At 40.2% G+C, this 17,136-nt stretch overlaps 1 protein-coding gene across 1 annotated transcript in view; it reads left to right on the plus strand.

The window, feature by feature from the left end:
- Nucleotides 1–17,136, plus strand: part of Sox6 (SRY-box transcription factor 6) — a 569,660-nt gene that overhangs the window by 508,817 nt on the left and 43,707 nt on the right. The window contains 1 exon segment of the mRNA XM_052714601.1: nucleotides 15,366–15,474. Within this exon segment, the coding sequence (XP_052570561.1) occupies nucleotides 15,366–15,474 (109 nt within the window).

Here is a 17,136-nt window from a genome sequence, read left to right on the forward strand (position 1 = left end):
GTGCCCAAGATCTCTGGTGTTTAGAGGACATGTTTTATAATTTCTTCAGAGCAGTAAGTGAGACCTGAAAGTTAGCTAAGAGCTGACATCTACTGATCCAGCCCAGCGCAAGGCCACAGTACTGAGAGGTAGGACTTTCATGTTGCTCCCAGAGACTTTTCCCAGTTTTGATGATGTTAGAAGGTGGCTTAGTGAACTCAAAAGCATAAAGTACTGTTTAAAGACTAAAGACACTGATTTCAGTTCGTGTAAAAGCCATACCAAGACTGCCTTCTGCAGGTCAGTCTGTTTGTCCAGAGGGTAAGACTACTCATGACTGTTTAGAACAGCACACATGCATTTTAAAACTGCGATGAAGACAAGAGTTTGCCCACAGACATCTTGACTAGTCTTCAGAGAAAGCTAATATTTTAAACCAGACAGCTCCTAAATAGATGTATTTATTTTCAGACCTGTTCCTTTGGGTCTGAACATTCTAATAGTCTGTCCTCATACTCTAGTGCCCACAGGAGAGCAAGCTCACAACTCAGAATCTTGTTCGACTGGCAGGTCTTAACCTGCTTGGCCAAGTTTATTTTAATAATTAATTAATCAATTTGCTACTCTTTTAGCTATCACCTCATTTATTAAAACTGACTGTCCTAATTAATACAAATTTAAATATGAGCTTATTTAATTGGTTAAAAACAGATTTAGTCCTTTTTTTAGGTTTTTTTCTCTTCTTTGGATTACATATGACAGTAGAATTTCATAAGAATCAAATTTTAATAGGCATGTTGAATACCTTTAATCCCAGCACCTGGGAGGCAGAGGTCGGTGAATCACTGCAAGTTCGAGGCCAGCAGGGCTACATCTGATCTACATAGCAAGTTCCAGGCCAGCAGGGCTACATGGTGAAACTTGTCTCAAAAGCAAAATCAACACAAAAAACAAGGAACTCGCCGGGCGGTGGTGGCGCACGCCTTTAATCCCAGCACTCGGGAGGCAGAGCCAGGCGGATCTCTGTGAGTTCGAGGCCAGCCTGGGCTACCAAGTGAGTTCCAGGACAGGCGCAAAGCTACACAGAGAAACCCTGTCTCGAAAAACAAAAAACAAAAAAACAAAAAACAAAACAAAACAAAACAAAACCAAGGAACTGTATTCTTAAAACTTCAATAGTTTGTAACTGTTATCCTCATGGTCTTCTTAAGTCATTAATTGGTCTGAGATTACTGTTAAAAATTCTGCAAACATTTCAAACCTCTGCTAATTATAATATTCACATGGGAAGTTGTTTGTTCTATGAATAACTGTTGTTGTTTTCCTTGAGACTGTACAGATCCATTTTAAGGAACTCTCCTTAGCCAGTTTTAGGGCTGAGTGAACAATTTCTTTGCCCCTGCTGGTTTTTCAGGTCTCTCCTGGAGAAGGCAGGGGCAGACAGGCCACACGTGCTTGTTTATTGAGGCTCAAGCCCTTGGAGGGGTTGCTCTTGTTTCACTTAGAAAACAGTTCATGTGAATGAAGCATTATTTCTAACTTTGAAGAAATGACTGTCGAAATATATAGAAACTTAGACACAAGAATTAAAATCCAGCATTTTAAAACACCTTGCTGTTTAGTGCCTGGCCCAAACTGATCAACCAAAACTCAAAGTTATGAACAAATTAAATTCAGTTCTAATGCTGCCATCATCTTGGCATTAAAATTGTTAAAACAATAAATCTGCAGACTGACTTCTGACTTACTGAAAAACATAGTTGGTGCAGTTCCAAACTTCATTGTCTCAGCTATAATACAAAGCATTTGAGTCTCTCATTTCTGAATATGGAGATGACAACCTCCTCACTCATAGAATGACAATAAATAAAATACTCCAAAATCGGTTGATCTTTATCTGTCTCATTGTTTATTCACAAAGAGGACGGGGGCAGTAATTCCTAACATCCTTCTCTCTGTCTGTGGGTTCTCTGATGACAAACTATAGATATCTGGAGCGCCCCCAGCTCATCTACATCCCATGCGTAATGTACTCTAGCTGGGATGTTAGCTCCTCGGGTTTGGTGGAATTACTGGCACACACAGTGATCAGCACATTTTCTGAGACTGCAATAATCAGAGGAATGTAGCAGCACCTTGGGAACAAGAGGAAGTGGTCTGGCATCATCACACACCCATCATTGTTCCCTGTCACCCCTCTGAACCAGCTTGGTTTCCCTTGGTGTCTAACAAATAGTCGGAAATCTAGTAGTATAAATTACAGAAACAGGAACAAGAATAAATGTCTATTCCTAGGCTTCATATTCAGTAAAAAGAGGAAAAAAGTGACTTCAGGGAGAACAAATGGCCCCAAAGCTTTGTGGATCTGTAATGTGCTTATGTCGTTTTCAAAGGAGATGCACAGCCTTTTACAAATGTGCCTAGCTGCAGTTAATCTCAAGCAGACATTGGATACCACAAGGAAAAAAAAAAAAACGGAAGAAAGAAAAGTCAGGCATGGGAAATTAAAAGAAAAAAGTTCAAAAATATGCAAAACACAAGTTGCTAATAAAATATTGTCTGCTACACTAATTAACATGTTATTTACAAAGTTTATTCTTAGCATGCTAACGAGAAGATGACAATCCCATAGCAGTTTCCACTCAGATTATTTAAGACTGTAGCAAGAGTTCTATCCTGGAAGTTTGTTACAAAGCCATCAGCTTTCCCTAGTCCTGAGCAGTATTTCTGAAGAACGCTTACACAGGAATTCAATCAGAAGCCCAGATGTTTGAAAAGGATACAGCAGACACAGTGTAGCTGTGTTTTAAAGACAGCTACTTTCCCTTTGTTCTCTCATCAACTTCACAGTTCCCTTCCAATTAAACCTAGATGTGTGTTTAGCTTGTACATGTTCCCACACACCCCCTTGTCTCCTGTGTTGTTATTGCTGACTTGAGACATCTCAACGAGGAACTTCACTCCTGTGGACTGAGTATAGCATTCTTCCTCTTTCCTTCACCTCCTGATGAAGAATTGACAGAATTTACTGATGCACATAGCAAATAGCCTGTTAGTCTGCGTAAGCTCCCTTCCCTGCCCCTGGACTCAGCCTTACTCATCTCTGTATGCCTCTGCAGCATGACTCAGGCAGTCTCTAGTCCAGTGTTGATTAAATAAAGCAAAATATGTTGACCATCAGTAAAAACTGAAAGCCCTCTTGAATTTGATTTCAAAAAGGGTTGTTCAGTGTACAAGGATTGAAAAAAGTGAGAAAACTCTGATTTTATTTGCAATAGATTTAGCTTAAGAAATTTCAAGTCTTTGTTAATGTGTGCATTTATGTCTTTGCGCCGTTTTTTAAATTTAATACCTAGAATCAGTGTGTGCTCACTTAAATCTCTTGAACACCCGCCCCCAAGTAATTATGTGAAAAGGCTGTGTGTGATGTTACCAGGGAAAACTTGTTTAATTTTATTTTTATTTTTAAGGTTATTTTTATTTTTTAGAAGAATATTGTGATCCCATTTGGGAATTTTTAATTCGTATCTTATTTAGTGACACCAGTTAATTGTGCACCACTTTGTAGTACCTACACGTTAACTCTGTTGGAAGTAATGGTAATTATACTGTAATTGACACCAGTTCTCCCACAGCTTGGAAAGCCATACAATTAACACATATCGCCACAGTCGGGCACTTTCTTTTGTCCTTTGTGACATGCCATTTTGGAGTATTATTATCAACAGGGTTCCTAAATATTTTCTTCTTCTTTTAAATGCCTATTAAAAATTGTCGATTTTTAGAATTACTTCTAAAGATTACTACTAAACTAGAACAGTTCCTAAGTTTAATTTTACTCAAGGAAGCTTCTTTTCTAATCAGATGTAATTCCAAGTTATGCATGATTTTTATTACAGATTCATTGGTGGTGTCCTTTGGCTCTACAGGGCTTCCTTTCACAAAATCTTGACATCGAGAAGTCTCTATCTTCAAAAATGAGTAGCAGCCGTTCTGTTTAACTTTGCTTGCAGGTGGGAGGGATGCGCTGTACCTGGTACCCCGATGCCCCCACAGCAGACACCAGCCTGGAGACAGAGGCAGATTTAAAGCCAATCAGATGAAAAAGGCTTCCCTCTGACTTTCACTACCTCCTTTCTTTGCCTTCCTCTGTCACCCTCTCCCTTCCACTGCCTGTGGAGGCCAAAGAGTTTCTGAAGCAGCAAGCAGCACTTTGGGACCAAATACTACCACAGCTTGGCCGGCTTGTTCGACAAAGGGATTAATTTTGAGTGCTTTTCTTGAGAATATGAGTAATTGCTAAGAACTTTTTGAGACACAGTGAAGTGATTACAGTGTGTGCCTGAGAGCTAGGAGAGTAAGAGAGGTGGATATCACTGGGTCAGAAAGTTTCAGAGCTGGAAGAATTCACGGAGATAAGCTAACTCCCTGATTCTGCAGGTGATGTAAGCAGAGACTAACATGGCTGGTGAGGAGTGGCCAAGTGGAAGGAGCAGGAGACTGAGAGCCTGGAGGTCCCAGGGTGGACTCTGGATGTGTTGGTAGGGGCTGCAGGCTTCAAGCAAGCCTCCTAGCCTCTCTGGCCTCAGTGCTCTCCGAGTGACAGCTTCTCCATACCCCTATTTTTCTCTTAAGAACATATACTATTTTTGCAGCACACACATTTTCTTTAAATTACAGGAAAACCTCTTAGGGGATACGATATATTTATACAGCTCATAAATTAAAACAGATACATTGTGGTAATGCCTTATGCTTTTCCATTTTTGTGTGTTTATATTTCTGTGGGGGAAACATCTTCAAAATTATCAGTTGGCCTGCTAAAACTGAAGTAGAATGCATAATTTTGAAGAAAATATTCACTCTTGGTTTGTATAGTTTTGATGTCTTTAGTTTGAATAAATTGTACCTGTATTCCCACAAACAATGTTGAAAATAAACACCGCAAATTACATAGATACCTGAAATCAAATTCATATGATCCCCAAGATACTGTTTTGGACAAAGATATTTGCTAGCTCACCATTAGTTTTGTTTTGAAGTCCTTTGCTCATATGGGGAATGTTAGACTAACAGAGTCTTATTGGTGGTTTAAGTGAGATAGAATTCCTTTTTTAAATCATGTGTTAGCCTTCAAAGTAGCTTCTGTAATTTTACAATGGAACCTTTTGTGAACTTGTTACCGAATAATCAGAGAATATTCAGGAACAAATCTGCCACATGCCTCTGTGTAGGAATGAAAAGTTGAAACCACATGCAAGCAGGACTCTGGCTGCCACACAACTGGATCTGCTTAAATCTGGGTGCTTTATAAGTCTACTTGGGAGTTGCAAACTTATAAATAACCTTGCAATTGGTTAAAACCATATTAAAACCATATGAGCAAAACAGAAAGCGTTTAACTACAGGGCTTCAGTAAGCACTATCACCCAGAGAAACATAATTGAATTCAGCGGCTCCCAAGGCTAAAATGGTCTCCTGTCTTCAGGACTAATGCTGCCATGTCACTTGTCAAGTGATGGTTGGTGACATGAGTCTAAGCATGTTGCAGGAGATGCATGGGACTCTGTTGTTGCCAGGATTGTAGAGACAGAACCCTTCTGGCTTGGTGCACCCTTCACATCCTGGGGGAAGCTTGTCATACATCATTTGAGAATGTCTTTGAAAGCCCCATAAAACACATCCACGAGAAGCTCTGCTGACAGTAGTTCATTTCAGCAGGCATGTGCTGCATGGCACTTCTCTGCTTACAGGGCCCAGTGCTAGTGAGGGAGAGAGGGACGTGATACACTTTTCCTTCCCAAGGAGCCTACAGTCCAGGGGTTCAAAAACACTAACTCAACACCCAAGAAGAAATCTGAACAGCTCATGTCACTCTTATTGATTATGATTCCTTTTTTCAAGTTTCACCCTTCTGGTCTTTGACAACTTTTGATGAGTCATTCTAAGCTTTCCTTCTCTTTAAGGGGAAATGTTCTTCTTTGAAGAATTATTCATAGATAGAGATGATAATTAAGTGATTGATTATAAGTAGGTAGGTAGGTAGATGGCTGATAAGTGATAGGTAGGTGACTGATAGATATATTGTAGATAACTAGATGGTAGAAAGGTAGGTAGATGATAATTAGGTGATAGATGATAGACAGATAGGTAGGTAGATGGATGGATGGATGGATGGATGGACAGACAGACAGATGGTAGACAGACAGATGATAGAACTATCAACACAGAACTGTTTCTCAGTTCTGATTGTAAATGCTTTTGAAGGATCATTGCTGAGGTTAATGATCTCTCTAAACTTTACTTTTTTATTATGTGATATAGTTTGAGCAGTGACAAGAAAATGTCTGTGAGGTAAGAAGCAAAAGTTGTCATTGTAACAGTTTTTTATATATCACAAAGTACCACAGATTGGGTGGCCCGAACAACTGAAATTTATTTTCTTGGTCGTAGGAGCTGAAAGTCCTAGTTCTAGATGCCAGCAGGGTTGTTTTCTTCTGAGGCCTCTGTCCTTGGCTTCAATATTTGCCCTTCTTGTTCTCACATGGTCTCTCTTCAGTATATACACATTTGTGTCCAAACTCCCTCTTAAAATACCTTGTCAGAATGTGGTAGCACTGACTGTAACAACTTCATTGGCCTAGGTTACATCTATGGCCATCCTTAAAAATCAATGGTGAGATATAAGATTTTTTAAATATTTTTAACCACTAAAATACAATTTAGGTAGCTATTTGTGCTGAGGTAAATTTAGGATCATTAAATCTAAAATTTGGTTTTTGTGTGTATCTTCCCCATCCTTAAATTGGAAAGGAAATACTGGTGCTATGGGATTGCAGTGATTAAATAAAAGGTTATATGTATGAATGCTTTCTAGAAAGAGAGAGAGAGACAGAGATGGGGGAAGGAGTAGATTAGTCAAATAACTTGTCAGATAAATGATTAAATGCGAGATCATATATATGGATGCTTTGCAGAAAGGCAAGGAAGAAGAAAGAAGGGAAAAGAAATTAATAAAATATCATAACAGTTAAAGACATTCTTGCTAAATATTCCAAGTTAAACCTTAACAGTATCCCGATCTAAAACTACCCATTCTCCTGCATCAGTTGTTCCCTACTCAACCAGAGATGCATTCCTTTTGCTTTAACTAAGCATCTCAGAACTAAATTTAGGCCTTTGTTCTAGTAATCATGTCAGGTCTTAGGTCCATTTCTAAGCACTCAAAGGCTCCCTACCACCTGCGTGGTGAGGAGCAAGTGACTACATGGCTCACCTGGCTTTCTGTGAAGTGACTCTCCCTCCTCTGGTTAGCTTCATGTCCTGCTCAGTTCAGACTTTCTGTTCAGATACTAGACAGCTCTTTTGAGTTTTCTGAATGTAGAATTCCAAAGCCCTTTGGATTCCCATATATTATACTTTTTCCTAAAATACCATTCTTTTCCTGATGACATTCTAATTAGCTCAACTAAAGCATTTCTTCATGGCAAAATCTTGTATTGACTTCCTTTTTTGGTTTGTTTGGGTTGTTTTTTTTTTTTGGGGGGGATTCAAGACAGGGTTTCTCTGTGTAGCTTTGGAGCCTATCCTGGAACTCATTCTATAGACCAGGCTGGCCTCGGACTCACAGAGATCCTCCTGGCTCTGCCTCCCAAGTGCTGAAATTAAAGGCATGCGCCACCACCACCCAGCTGTTGACTTCTTTTTACCAGTCCCATGTGGAATCTGTCATACTCCCTTTTCTTCGGTCATAGAGACCATAAAGAATACATATGATGTTGGCTTATGGGTCTGTTTATGTGGCTCCCCAGCTTGCTCTAAAGATACAATGTCTGTCTTATTGACTTTATAACAGATTAGACACTCCAGTAGCTAAATCCTGCCAAAATAATCCCCCTTTGTTCTTCTATTTTAGTTTTACTATTAAATAAAATAAATTATTTTTCAATTTTTTACAAAAGCAATGAACTCTAATTTAATTATTTTTATATAGATATATTTAATTATTAAAAGACAAATAAATGAAAATTAGGGTATGTAAATCAGTTGAGCAATAGAAGACCTTCTAGTCAGTCTGGGCTCCTGTTGGGAAATGGGAAATCCACCTTACTCTAATTTATATGGCAGGGCTTTATGTGAACAGTTTTCCTTACAACCTCAACTCTTTCCTCAAACATTCCTCTTACACTACTTAGCAGTCTATTAGCAATTCTCTTTAATTAAAAATAAAATGTCCATTTCTGCCAAGTAGCTGTGGCACACACATCTTTAATCCCAGCACTGAGAGGAGGCAGAGGCAGGTGGATCTCAGAATTTGAGGGCAGCCTGGTACAGAGCAAGTTCCAAGACAGCCAGGACTACACAGAGAAACCCTGTCTGGAAAAACAAAACAAAACAAACAATGTCCATTTCTGATGAAAGGTAGTAGAATAACATTTAAGCAAAGCCATTTTAATCTCAGTTTAATTTCTCTTTAGAAATGGGAGGAGAGAGGGCCACATACTGCCAGCTTGGTTAAAAGTCTCACTGGAGAGACTTCTGTTCTCTCAAGATAGTCAGCATGCGGCTCTCTTCCCTCTTCTCCTCCAATAGTTCTGTGGCAAATACAGTCAGAAAACTCAGGGCTTAACTCATTCGTGAATACTAACTAGTACAATATTGATGTTAAGGATGAATTAGGAGTAGACAATGTAAGAATGTTAGCTAACAAAGTATTACTGGACTAGATGGTTCGGTGATGAGCTTCATTTCTCCCAGCCAGTAGCTTTATTATCATCAATACTGAGTCTGGAAATACCCATGCTTCTAGGGCAACTTCCTCCAGAAAGTCACTCTTATGTGTCAAACCTACGTTTTATTTATTTATCTTTTATTTTATGTATGTATGAGTTTCTCTGTGAGCTTATGTGCACTATATGAGTGCAGGTGCACACAGAGGCCAGAGGATGGCAGATCCCCTGGAACTGGAGTTACAGAGCTGCCCTATGTGGTTGTTGGGAACCAAATTCAAATCCTCTGCAAGAGCAGTGAATGTGCTTACTCACTGAGCATGTTTATTGATCATTAAGAAACATTTCTGATCATTAAATTACTGATTATATACTACATGATATAAAATAAAAGTATATGTATGGCAACTCAATAACAGAACTGTTTGTATGGTTGAAAATGTCTTGTGGGAATCAAATCATAGAAAGATCTGTCCAAAGCAGGCCATAATGGGCCAGAGAATTACTTTATGCTGTCTTTGTCTTACTTATAAAATGAAACAAAATAAAACTGTTTATTTTAAAATGTGTACTGTTTTATAATCCAAGTATCTTTGGTAGGGAATGTCTTCTGTTGTCAAAATTTGACAAAGATTTTGCAAAAATGCCTTGTTTACCTGCAGAAATTCCAAGTTAGATTTATATTAAGCTATATAATCAAACTTTTTTTGAATTTTTTGAATTTGAATTTTTCTTTTCTTTAAAAATAACTTCTCTTCCTCCTGTAGGGATATTTGAGGTTCTTATCAGCTTTGTTTGTTTAGGTTCTTTTGTTCAAGGGACTCTCACCAATATTGTGGGAAGTGTGTTGACTCTAAGCATCTCATTCACAAACATGGAATGTTGCAAAGCTAGTGGTTCTTGTTCCTTCTAGACACTCCCTTGTGTGGCCTTGTGAGACCATAGGTCCTTGTAGACACAGGCATGAGCTGCTGTGTAAGATCTATAGCAAGGCCTAAGATATAATCCCTGACTTCTAAAATCTTTCCATCTTGATGCCAGAGATCTAGCAATGTACCTGAACCAAACCCTGATTGTTGAACACAGTACCATGAAAACCAGGGGTTAATTATACAGTCAAGACTTAAAATTTTGGCCTATTAGAAAGTGGGTCAATTAGACAGGATACAGAATTCAGAAACAATGTAGTTTTTTTTAATATGAATAGGACCCGACAAGAAGACAGAGAAGAAAGCATGTCCCAGAGGCTAGGAGAAAGGCAGGATTGCGGAGCTGTCAGAAGATGAGCCATCGTTCACCTCTGGGAGAACTAGTAGATGATGTCTGATGAGAGAATTGTGCAGCATTTGATGTGAAAAGGTGTATAGGCAGCAGTGAATGAAGTGCCTTGCAAGCCAGGCTTTGACTAAAATGCACTGAAAAACAGGAAGTGATAGAACGTTCTGACCTAGACACTTGGAACTGCACAAGTTGAGGAGGTAGTATGAACAGATAGACCAGAGGAGACAGTGACCAGGGCCAGCACCAGCCAGGAGGCTATAGCATCCAGTGAAGGCTGCAGGCCACAAGGCTTCTGCCAGGCTAAAGATGACAGGAGGTCCTGAGGGGAGGACAGAAAACTCTGTGGATAGAAAATCAGCCATCCCAGGTGGTTGGATAGACAAGGGTAAAGAAGGAAGTGAGCCAAGAACTGTTAGTCAATTGGTGCTGCTGCAGACACAGAACAGGAGGGATGCTGGGTAAAGGCTGGGTATTCTATTTAGTTTAGGACAGTGTTCTCCTGGACCGAAAAACCAGTCTAATATAGAAATGAAATCAAATATCCAGAAAAGATTGAAGCTTAGAACTGGTATGAAGACAAAAAGACTTCATTCAGGCAGTACTCAATAATAAGACATAGCTGGAACTTCAAGGGTAGACAGTATTTCAGAATTCTGCAATACCTGTGCTTTGGGAAGGCACAAACACGTGATTGATGAGCTCTGATGTTAACCTTTATTACAAATCTGAAAGGTTTTAAATATTTAAATGCTCATTTGGCTATGTAACAACAAAATTCTTATTTACATAAAAAAGAATCATGTCAGATTTCCCATGCGAGAGATTGGTGCTACTAATTTCACAATTATATGGGCACAGAATTTTCTATTTACTACCTCATATATACATAAATAGAATATTTGGCAATTAGTTAATAACACACATTTAAGTTTATTTAAGAAAGTCGGTGTTGAGCACATCCCAATTATAATGTATTTTATGTGTAAAAATAACCCAAGATAATTTTCACCTTTTAAAACCACAATATAGGTAACATTCCCCCTGCCCAGCTGTTTGCTTTGTGGCTGCTATGAATGACACCACACTCAGACAATCTGTACAAATGGGCTTTTGAATAAAGGTTCGTAAAATGCCTCTCTTTTAGACCACAAGAGTAAAGTATATGGTACCATTATCTAGACAGGTCTAGAATGGAATATATCCATTTGTAAAGTAACAAACAAAGACTCCTCCGAGCACATGCCACTTTCCCCTTTCGGCTGTAGTAATGGGACCACCTTGAAAGGACTTGAGGCATAGTACAAGCTGGCCACCCTCAGTGACCCAGAGGGAAGGTGAGGAACAGAATTACATTTCGTGTGTTAGTTTTTTGGAGACGGCTACAATCAGTCATCTTGCATATGGTTTGAAAGTGGCTTGTCTCACTGGCAAGCAAACTGTTATTTAAGTACACCATCCACTCTACTACTGAAACGGTTTTGCCAAACTTATCCAAGTAGTCTCACATGCTTAAAGATAGTATAAATATCATTTATTGCCAGCAGTTTTCTTCAGACTCCATGGAATGTCTTCCTGCTGCCTGATCTAAGTGTCCCAGTTTACATTATGGCCTTTACTGCCTCTGTTTGATGGAGTGATCAGTAAAAATTTAATGACACTATAAAATAATAAAAATGTCATTAATTTACCACGGATCTTGGATGCAGTGGTTGTAAAGTTACATTAATAAACAGAATATTTTTTACAACAAAAAGCATTGTTACGTGGGAACGTATAAATAACACACATAAATTTAAGAGCAATTTTACTGTGAGCACACACATTATTATGGAATAGCCAATAAGTGTATAAAACACAGTATATAAAATTTTATTAAAATATACTGTGCACATCAAAAATTCAGCTTTTATCTAAGTGCAAAGAAAAGCCATTATTGTGTGCTTACTGTTTCATCACTGTTCCTTCCCCAGATCACAGTTCCACATTTGTTGCTGGGAAGAGGCAGCTGATTTCCTTGCTTAAATGAGAAGAAACCCCTGGTCTTTTATTTACCCCCAAATTCATTCTCTCTCCAGTGGTACCAAGATGTAACTGATCAATCTTGCCATGGTAGGGAGGGAAAAGTTGCTAATTTAATGCAAAGTTAAAAATAATGCCGGAGGATCTGAGTGGTTTGTTCACTGGCTCTGGAAATAAGGGATAATAATCAGAGTCTGTCTGTCAGCAGTGAGGCCACCCTATCATTGATTCCGATAACACATGGAGATGATGGATGCTACCGTCTTGTGGCTTGTAACATTTAACATTCATCAGCTCTCACTAACGGGGGCTTTATCATTTAAATATCTTTATTTAATATGCAACATCTACCTCATACATCATAATTTCAAAGCACTTAGAGAGCCAACAGTCCCTACAACACGGCAGAGCTGACTTTTATTTTTTTTTCTAGTAACTTTCATGTTGCCTGCATGTTTGTGACTGACAATGCATAAGTGAGAGTCTGTTTAAGGGGCAGCAATGAGAACGTGCATTCCACTATCAACATGAAAACCAGGGAGATTGCAAGAGTAGGGCACAGGGTCAAGTTCACACTGAGGAATTTTGCTCTTATCTCTAAGTCACCCTGCTTGGGAGCTGTGTACATTGGGAGGGATAGTTCAAGGGATGGGGATGGGTTATTTGGGACTTAAGGACAGTCCTCTACTCTCTGTTCCTTACAGTAACAAACCCATTGGTGTTTAACAGCCAGGGACTCAGCTTCTTACACTGAAGCATCTCCATACTTACCTGTGCCTATATTCACGTCCTGTATTTATGAGGCTCATGTCCACTGCACTGGTAAAGCTGTGCCCAGCTCAGCTGCACAGACCTAACTTGTAGACACCCATGCCTTCCTGTCTTAGGGTTCTGTGGCTGGCAAATAAATATTCTGAGCTATTCTTTGAAGAAAAGAAGGAAATCTTCTGGGAGACTGGGTGGAAATTTATATGAAAGGGCTTGGCTTTGCAGGGTCCTGCTTTAATCTCAAACACAGTGCTTAATATTATCAAATTGAAAATGCAACCCACTGCCCCCAACACTTTTTATCATTGATTTATTTTCTGCCTATTTAACCAGTATTTCATAGAATGCTCTTCCTTGTCTCCTACACTGTCAAAATATTGATATTTTACAGGGAAAATGTCTTTCCAGAAGAATCTTTTTTTTTCAGTGAAGTCAGAAAAATTGTCTGACTTCAAAGACACCGTGAAAGTGTTGTGGATCATCCTGATGTTTTTTTGTTATGATTAAAAACAAGCTGATACTGCTGCATTGTGAGTGCACTTCACTTTTAGAAAAGAAAAAATATTATCATCATGTAAGCTTTGTTGTCTTGGAGTTCTTACAAAGCTTGGCATGTAATCTTTCCTCTTCTTCCCTATAAAACATACTGATACTCTTTCAAGAACTTTTTTTTTAACTGAGAATATTTTTCAGTAAAATCAAAGAGAATGAATGACTAGAAAGACCCTTGGAATATGCATATTGATAGGTTGCGTAGTGTTGTCTTTCAGAGAAAGTTGTCCCGCCCCCATGTGCCCTGAAAATGCAGTGAAAGGTTGTTCCTCCAAGGAGAGAGAAGGACTCTTGGCCTGTAACAGAGGCATTCACATGCAAATATGCCAGAGAAACAGTGCCAGAAACAAAGGTTGGACATGACTTTCCAGTGTGCTTCACTTTGACTCTCTTTACATCACCACAAACCGAAGTGCTACTCAAAAATAGAACTGGGCTGATAGAAAGCAGCTGTCCTTCCCTGACCACGTGTGAAGCTCCCACACAGCTCATGGCAGTGGTGGCTTTGTGTTCTGTACTGCATCTGGGTTAATTTGTTCCCATGCAGCCGTGTTTTCACATGAGGAGGTATTAGGGAGCCACATTCACTTTGGTTTTGATTATCAGTCTGTCTTTTATATGTGTTCTGTTACAGAGGTTTCCCCACACTCTGCTGTTGAAACTAGTTAGTTAGTGTTACCTAGTTGGAGCAATGATAACTAGATAATTGGGTTTTGTTGCAAAGCTTTCCTAGAAGCAGTGCTAGATTAAAAAAGCACATCTTATGCTGTGTTTTCTTCCAATGAAGATTTCAATGTGGTCTCTGATGAAGGGGAACTGGAAGATTTACTGCAACAATTTGACTGATGGGAATTAATTATAGAAATATAATGATATTCAAAAATAATCGTATTAGAAAGCACAAACGCAGTGAGGCTGTACAAATGAGGCACATCCTCTATCAAGTAATTGTATGTTTGCTCCTTCCGAATATTTCCAAGTTTCTAAACATCTTACAGAACAGAACGCTCGGCGTGTTTCCATCAGATGCCGAACATGCTCGGTGCAGAACTAGGTCATTGAACAATAGACTGCGCAGCAATCAGCACTCTACTGCTGCATAATGCATTAGTATAACATGCAGAAACCATTCCTGGAGCTGCAAGCTGCTATTTCATGTCTGTACATTCAAGCTGACATGACATTTAATATCGTTTCATAGTAACGAACAACAAGGCTTCATTCATTCATAAGGATAACACAAAGCCAAGTGTGAGTCTGGAGACTAAGCATGGAGATGGGAGGTGAGCATGGGGTACCAGTGCTGGGCTTATGCAGATCACACCACCATATTAACAATGGCCAGTGAGCCCTTGCCACTGATCATCCTATTGTGTTGCCTCAGACTCCTGCTCTTAGAAGAACTGGTAAATAAGCAAACACCTTTGGGGTTCCCTTCTAAAACAGCAGGGGTATTGAACCTTTCTGGCTTCTTTACAGGGTGAGAGTCATATACACTTCAGTTCCCAGGAACTCACAGCTGAAAGACTTGCTCCAAGAAAAGGGGCAATGTTGATGTCCACCCCACCATGGTTGACACGTTTGCCTTTGGAACGCTGGCACATAAAGTTCTGTCATGTCCTTTTCTCAGGAATACTGACCAAAAGCCTGATCTGTAACTTGCAAGGTTGTTCTCTCATTCAGTTTAGCAGCAGGCTTTAGTAAGAACATTCTTAAGTTTTTGCACATCTGGCCCCTCTATCTCCATTGTATTCCTTGTGTAAATTCCAGAAGCAAATCGGACACATAGGGGACCGGCCAGGCAGAGCAGTGCTGGCAGGTCCCTGTCATGGCCTCCCCTTCCTTGCAGGTTTGGCCTTTTAGACACTGCTGGTTTTGTCAGTAACATGCTCAGCCTGCAGCAGTCAGTCTCCAGAGCCCGAGGGGGTCAGACATGTTCAGAAGGCCATGCTTTGCCAATTAAGCAAAAAAGAAACGGGAAGGAAGCCAGCGGCTGCTGTGAACCTAGGGTAAGCCTCTGCTTATTCTTTCTCCTAGGAAAGAACACGTTTTGAGAACTTGGGACCCCAGTTAACAGGGAAGTCAGGTGAAGATGGGAAGCTGGGCCCAGGCGTCATCGATCTCACTCGGCCCGAAGATGCAGAGGGTGAGTACATTTTCCCTGGCTTGGGTTTCTGAAGGTGAGTCTGAGTTAGGCATAGGATCCTCATGGCCATTCTTGGGAGTCACTAGCTGGATTCTTTAGACAAAAAAAAAAAAAAAAAAAAAGAAATGTTGATCCTCAGTATGTATTATAGTTGAGGACTTTGAGACACTGCTGGATTCTCTATTACTGAACACACAGCAATCCAAGTCCCTCACAATATTATTTAAAAGTTTTAGTGGAAAATCCCCTACATTCCCATGAACAGATCTCAGAGTATCACCTACCTCACTAGATTCCTATTGAGAAAAAGAAGACACATACAAAGAGGACTTCTTTGAAAAATCTAGATTAAGTAATTCCTAGGCACAGTAAACCAGGTGGGACAGGTTCAGCAGAAGCCCCCTGGTTGCTTAGGGAAGACCCAGCTCTGGGCCTGCGCACTAACCATGGCTGAGGCCTGCTCAGTGTTTGCTGGAAAGAGCAGCCACGCTCTCAGGATGTCTACCTGCAGCTGTGTTGATGCCTGTCTTCTGCTTCCTTTTTGTTTGTTTGTCTTAAATGCACCAAGCAGCTGTCAGCAGAAATTGTTCCCCAGAGGCTGGGTACAATTTATAGGTTAGGTCAGCACTTTGCTAGTAATGTGGCCTGGTTATTTACTGTGTCATCACAGAGTGGGGACTGGCTTTCCCGTTAGCTATTTCTTTGGCAGAATCCATCCCACCAGTCAGGGAAGATTAATTTGTTCTCCTAAGAGTAATGGGATCCTTTACCCATCTCAGATCCTAGTGCAAGTCCTATTTTAGCTTGAAGGGGAGAATCTTGCTGGTTACCCTTTTACTGGCAGAGTTTCTTACAGGACCCTTAACACACACAAAGATAGTTCTCAGCAACATCTGAACAGGGCCTCCCCAGACAGTTTGGAAATCCCTGGTGTGACCCCTGAGAGCTGGGTGGTGGCGGACAGCAGCAAGGCCTCAGATTCTCCAGAAGGCATGGCTCCCATGTCAGTTGGAGATACTCATTCTTGAGGGTAGTCCTGCAAAGGTACGAAGGGTCAGCATATATGTTGAATGCTGTGTGTATGTATTTGTGTGTGCTTGTGTGATAGAAAGAGAGAATGCAGCAGAGCGGAAAGAACGAGACAGAGGGGAGGGGAGAGAAAAGGGAAGGTGAGTGGAAGTGAGGGACAAGGGACTTAAGAACAGGACTCTACCTGCTCCCCTCCATGAAGAGTGTGTATCAGAGGCACAGCGACACGGTCAGAGGCACACTGTCATTGCCAGCAGGCTTCCACTGGTAAGGGTTGAGATTCTTCCGTCTGGCCAGCTGTGAATTTCAAATACTCAACATGGCTAATAGTTTGACTATGACACAGACATAGTAGGTGGCCTGGCCATCTGCAAAAAAAGCGTTTGAGATCAGGCCGGTCTCAGTCTCCTTGCAAAGTTGTACTGTGGAGTGCCTAAATCTTTGGCTATATATAGTAAGGCAAGCAGTCTCCATCACTTTGGGGGAATCCAGTCTGTTCATTTGGCCATGAACCAGGAGTTACAGAGCTCTGTACCTGACCCTTGCTCTGCCAGCACTTTCATTTGATTTCTTAACTATACATTAGCTATAAATATAGTGAGTTGCCTCCCAGTAATGCTGCTAATCAAGTTG

This window comes from Peromyscus californicus, unplaced genomic scaffold (assembly GCF_007827085.1).
Source record: "Peromyscus californicus insignis strain IS unplaced genomic scaffold, ASM782708v3 Scaffold_4__1_contigs__length_199733344, whole genome shotgun sequence".
NCBI classification, from domain to species: Eukaryota; Metazoa; Chordata; class Mammalia; order Rodentia; family Cricetidae; genus Peromyscus; species Peromyscus californicus.